Source organism: Macrobrachium nipponense, chromosome 26 (assembly GCF_015104395.2).
Source record: "Macrobrachium nipponense isolate FS-2020 chromosome 26, ASM1510439v2, whole genome shotgun sequence".
Lineage (NCBI taxonomy): Eukaryota > Metazoa > Arthropoda > Malacostraca > Decapoda > Palaemonidae > Macrobrachium > Macrobrachium nipponense.
In genome coordinates, this window is record NC_087215.1 from 20,256,544 (window position 1) to 20,261,732 (window position 5,189).

A 5,189-nucleotide genomic window follows, 5' to 3' on the forward strand; every position below is an offset into this window, starting at 1 on the left:
CAGATGCTGTAATTACACCTGCTATCTTTCTCATACCAGCTTAAATGCTTTGGTTTCATTTAAGATTTACACAGTGGGAAAGATCTTTGGTGATACAGTAACAGCGTAGCTCCTGCTGTTGTTCAAACTGTATGTTTTTGTTTACAGTACACTACATGGCACTTCTAGGTCTTTATTTTGTAAGTTACTTACATTTCTGGAGCTAGCCATGCCAGTTCCAGTAGTTTAGGCAAAATGGTTTCTATGATTCGTGCCATTTCACCATTCTCCATCTCCAATGCGGCAATAACCAACTGGAGGGTCCCCCCTGGATACCTCATGGCTATAAGTGATTGGATCAGCGTTACCTTTCTCATGGCAAAAGCTAGACTTTTCTCTCCGTTTCAGCCCATCACCATACCCACTCAGTAAATTACTGGCCTCTCCCAAATCAACAGACTTACACAAGAAGTCTCCCGGGACATAAGATCTGTCAGCTTGGGGTGTCCGTCTTACCATGGACCTCGGCTGCTGATTCTGGCATCATGACGTACGATATTGGCATTTCTCATTTCCACTGCGAGAGTGTCAGGTTGAGCACCGAGTATATCTTTGTTAACCATCAGGGTAATCCCATTTTCATAAGAGATTTTCCGTTTTGACATAACCCCTCTTTAGTAAACTTCAAGAGGGTTTACCGATTATTCCTGCGTTCGGACCTCACAGTTTCCTCTTTTCGTGGTGTTTTGACATCCTCTACAGAAGAGTCTTCAGGATGGGAAGGCCATATTGGAAACAGTCTTGTCTGTCGACGTAAGCCATCAACTCCACTGGGTAACATTTCAATCCCAGAGTTTCAGGCTTGGGATCCCTGTAGTAGCCTCCAGTGTCATCTTGTAGGAAGGGATTTTCCACATAACCCTTGCCATTTCTGATGACGTTATCTTTTGACAATGGCTTGATATAATTTTCTGAGGTTCCTTGCCCCTGCAACTCTTCCACCAGAGTGTGGTCTGCATGAGTCAGCAACTCATCAGAAGTAGAATAAGCCTGTGGCTCATCTCCTAAACCAGAATCCTGGGAGGACTGTTGTAGGACATTTGCAAGAGTGAAATCTAGTTGAACGTAACCCTTTCCTTTACAAGGAATATTAGAATTTGGGTACCCACTGAAGCTGTTGTCGGCTGTGACAGCCTTCATCAGGGACCTTTCTCCTTTGGTACCAATGGCTCTACATTTGCACTTGGCAAAATCTCAGGAATGTTAAGCGGACTCAACATAGCCATGCCTCATTTATGTTTTCAGGATGATGCAAAACTGAGAAATAACCAGAAGATGGGAGGACTGAATTCAGAGAGCTCCAACATCTGAGCCTTGTTTCATTTGTTGGTGCTTCTTCTGCAGGGTGTCCAAACTCCTCCATTGTAGTTGTGCAGAATGTCCCACCCGTTTTTAGCTGGATTGGCCTCTTCCTCTGCCACTCTCCCAGGGGATAGCAAATCACCTTTTATAGACACATAGTTCAACATTGTATCAGGGGAGAAAGCTTGAATATAACCACTGGGGTTCTGGGGAACTGGAGCCATCCCTAAATGTCGTGGCAAAGGGCCTGTCAGTTCATTCTCTGGGTTGCCAGATTTCTTGATCAGCGTCTCAATTTCCCCCTGGTGCTTGCTTTCGCCTGATTGCTTCTCAGGACTGTGGAATAAAAAGTACCATTAAAAGGATCCTGCCACAGACTTTTTAGAAAGCGTTATGTCCACTGAACAAATTTAGATTTTGTTTTGCAATAAATGCTAACTATTGAAGGAGGGTCTTTGGCAGTTAGAGAAGTCTGCCTTGGGATCTGAGTTGGAGTGATCCACGAGACTGAGTTAATGTCATGAAAAGGATGAGGAGAAGAAGAAGAAGAAATTGCTCACCTTGTGTCTACAGCAACCAGAGTCGACGACTTCTCAGTCAATGGCGGCTTCTGATCTGGTGATTTGGGGATGATGTCACTCTGTAATAAATAAGCAAATGAATATTGTTAACTCACAGAAAAACGAATGGGAGACATGATGGGTACATGTGTAGTTAGGGGGAATGCACAGACTCATCATATTTAACTTCCCATGGAGACAGAGTCCGAGCGACAGCTTAAGAAAGCTGATAACTCTTTTCTGGGATGGTGTGACATTAAGATGCCTACTTAGCAGGTCAAGGTTCGTTCTGTAGGTATGTGAGTTCGAGAGAAGGTGACTTTGAAACTAGTTGAAAGTAGTTTCTGGGTGTGGACGAAGGGCGTGAGTTTGTCTGTATGTGCACATATGATATATAAATTTTAAAAATCTAAATTGTACCCATGTCATCATAAGTGACAGTTTTATAATGGAGGGTCAAGATGACAAGACTGAGAGTCTTTAGGGACATTATGCGCCATCTCTTGGAAGTCTGGCTCAAGGTATCTCAATTCTGCTTATATGTGGCTAGTGGAGAGAGAGAGAGGGGGGAGGGTAAGGGTGGCCCTGCACTGAAGTGACAGCCAATCTAAATGTGGAGATGTTTGCTCGTAGATGATCGCAGACAGAAGAAAAATAAATCTATGTGTACACATAGAACTTTATAGTAGGCCTGCACAGAGAACTGAATATAATATCCACTGGACTCACCGTGATGCCAGCTGGTATGTTGATGGGTTTCTCGTAGAGTCTCAGAAACTCCTTAATCTTCCTGGAAATGAAGGAAAATGTGAACTTCCTTAACTTACGGGTCACTGTAACTGCACTTATAGTCTATACTAGTCTATACACTTAGTATTTGTCGTATGTATAGAAAATGACTGATTATAGAACTTTTATACCCAATATAGAAGTAATGCTAGAAATAGGGTGGAGAACCCCAAGTTGAAGGTCCTTTCATTTTAGAACATTTATCGTCTATGAAGACTAGACTACACTCAGCTCAAGGGTATAAAATTCATTGTAATCTATCGCCCAAAGTAGAATGGATATCCTCCAAAGATCTAAGTGCACCCAGTTCTAATTTGTTTATCACCTATGAGCAGACTGCCCCACCCAAATTTGGAGTCAACTCTGAAAGGGAACTAATTGTCCAGCTGCAAACTGGAATACTACCCAGGGCCAGAGTTGAACGATTAACAGACCGAGAGGGTCTTGTCCTTAACGATTAAACTGGAAGGAATATATACTTACATTTTTACTAAAGCTGAAGCAGCCCACAATGGACACGGCCACCATAATGCAACCTGTGGCTATCAGCCAAGTAGCCATAGCTGTCGGAGATGAGGATTAGTAGAAATAATATGCCTTATGTTACATGACATTTCTGAGGGATTGAAAGAGAATGCACACAAACAGGAGGTGATTTAATTAATTTCATATAAGCTGAGGAAGACTCAATTTTGTATGGCTGCAAAAAATGTGAATGTGACATCATTGTTTGTTTACATTTCTCAAAACCCCTTGAAAATAGTTTAAAAACATTGTGAGCCTGATGGACAGTGGACTGACAAAGTGTACCCTTTGTATCTAAAATAATAACCAGTCCACTGTCAGGATCTTAGGAATCCTTTATTCATTTTCATATTTGATTTGTAAGATTAATCAAGTTTTTAAAAGTATATCTACAGTGCTTAATTAAGGTTATGCTAATCCTGCGATGAAGAGAGATGACCAGAATATTGCAAACCTCAATAGAACAAATTTCGAATTCCTTCCCCACTTCAGCAGGGTAAAGTCAAAACCTGCAATTAAACTTGCCAGGGAATGTCACGAGAAATAATAATTCAATAAATCAAAATCTCCAAATTAGAAATGGCAAGAAGATCAAATGAAGAACATAACAAAAGATTACTTTTAGTTGAGTTTTTGGGACTGTCCTAACTTATTCTTATTTGGCCAAGATGTGAGAATTTTGTTATGACACTTGCAAAATATATCCATCGCAGACAATGGACACAAGTACAATAATGAGTCAAGAATACAAGCTGAGCTCTATTCAGCCAGTGAGGGTGGAGTGATGGAAATTTCTCATGATGCAATACAGCAAGGGTGTTCCCACCATGGCGGACAAAATTTAGTGTTTATGGGCTAATCACGTCCTAATTTGGGACTTTGGGGAAAGGGTTTCATGTAGTCAGGGACAGCAGGGAATGAATCTCTAATGATAGATTAATGTAGATGATGAATGTAAATAATCTACCTGGTGAAGAGCTGAGCAAATCTTGCTGTCACTGAAAAGAAACGACTCACCTGAATTCCAGTTGTCGATTTGTGAGGGAAAGAGGCAGAACCCAGCTGGTTTGCTGCTGTGAAATTGATGGTGACCGGTACCGCTTAGCTGATGGATAGTAGGGCTTTTTCCAGGAACAACACGTCTTCATGCCATTCCCTCGCTCCTGCGTACCGGCCATCTACCCACTCCACCATCACATCGAACACTCACTGTCTCAAGAGGAAATAGAGCAAGTTAGAAAGGTTTCTGGACGAGATAAAGTAACAAGAACAATTTAACAAATTCGGTAGAATTTAACAGATGAATTTGCGAAGTGACCCCCTCCAAATGGTGAACTTTTAAAGTAAGGTATCCATAGCCACATATTGCCATATCTGAATTGCCTTCTTGATAATAAAACACAAGCCATCATTTCAAAAGCTCTAAAACACTAGCCATCATGTCAAAAGTTCTAAAACATTAGCCATCATGTCAACAGCTCTAAAACACTAGCCATCATGTCAACAGTTCTAAAACACTAGCCATCATGTTAAAAGTTCTAAAACACAGGCCATCATGTCAAAAATTCATAAAGCACTAGCCATCATGTCAAAAGTTCTAACACACTAGGCATCATGTCAAACGTCCTAAAACACTAGACATCAGTCAAAAATTCATAAAGCAATAGCCATCATGTCAAAAGTTCTAATACACTCAGGCATCATGTTCAAACGTCCTAAAACACAGAACATCATGTCAAAAATTCAAAAGCAATAGCCATCATGTCAAAGCCGTTCTCAGAAATGCCAGGTTATTGTTGGTTGAATTAGACTACAGAAAGGGCTGCCTGAACAGTTGCTTCAAATGTCTGACATTTGTGCTGACAACGAAGTTGACATTTGGTGCAGCTTGTGAAGTCAGACCAAAACAATCCTGGGCCCAATAAAATAAATGAGTTTGTAGGTTTCACCACGTAAGTGATCATAGGCCTACAT

At 41.1% G+C, this 5,189-nt stretch overlaps 1 protein-coding gene across 1 annotated transcript in view; it reads right to left on the reverse strand.

The window, feature by feature from the left end:
• Nucleotides 1–1,358: 1,358 nt before the first annotated feature.
• The window catches only part of LOC135199588 (uncharacterized), a 107,924-nt gene continuing 104,093 nt past the window's right edge, over nt 1,359–5,189 (reverse strand). The window contains exons 2-4 of the mRNA XM_064227744.1: nt 2,631–2,691; nt 1,902–1,981; nt 1,359–1,677 (exon numbers count right to left, since the gene is read on the reverse strand). Coding sequence (XP_064083814.1) covers nt 1,359–1,677; nt 1,902–1,981; nt 2,631–2,691 — 460 coding nt within the window. The remainder of the gene's footprint in view (nt 1,678–1,901; nt 1,982–2,630; nt 2,692–5,189) is intronic.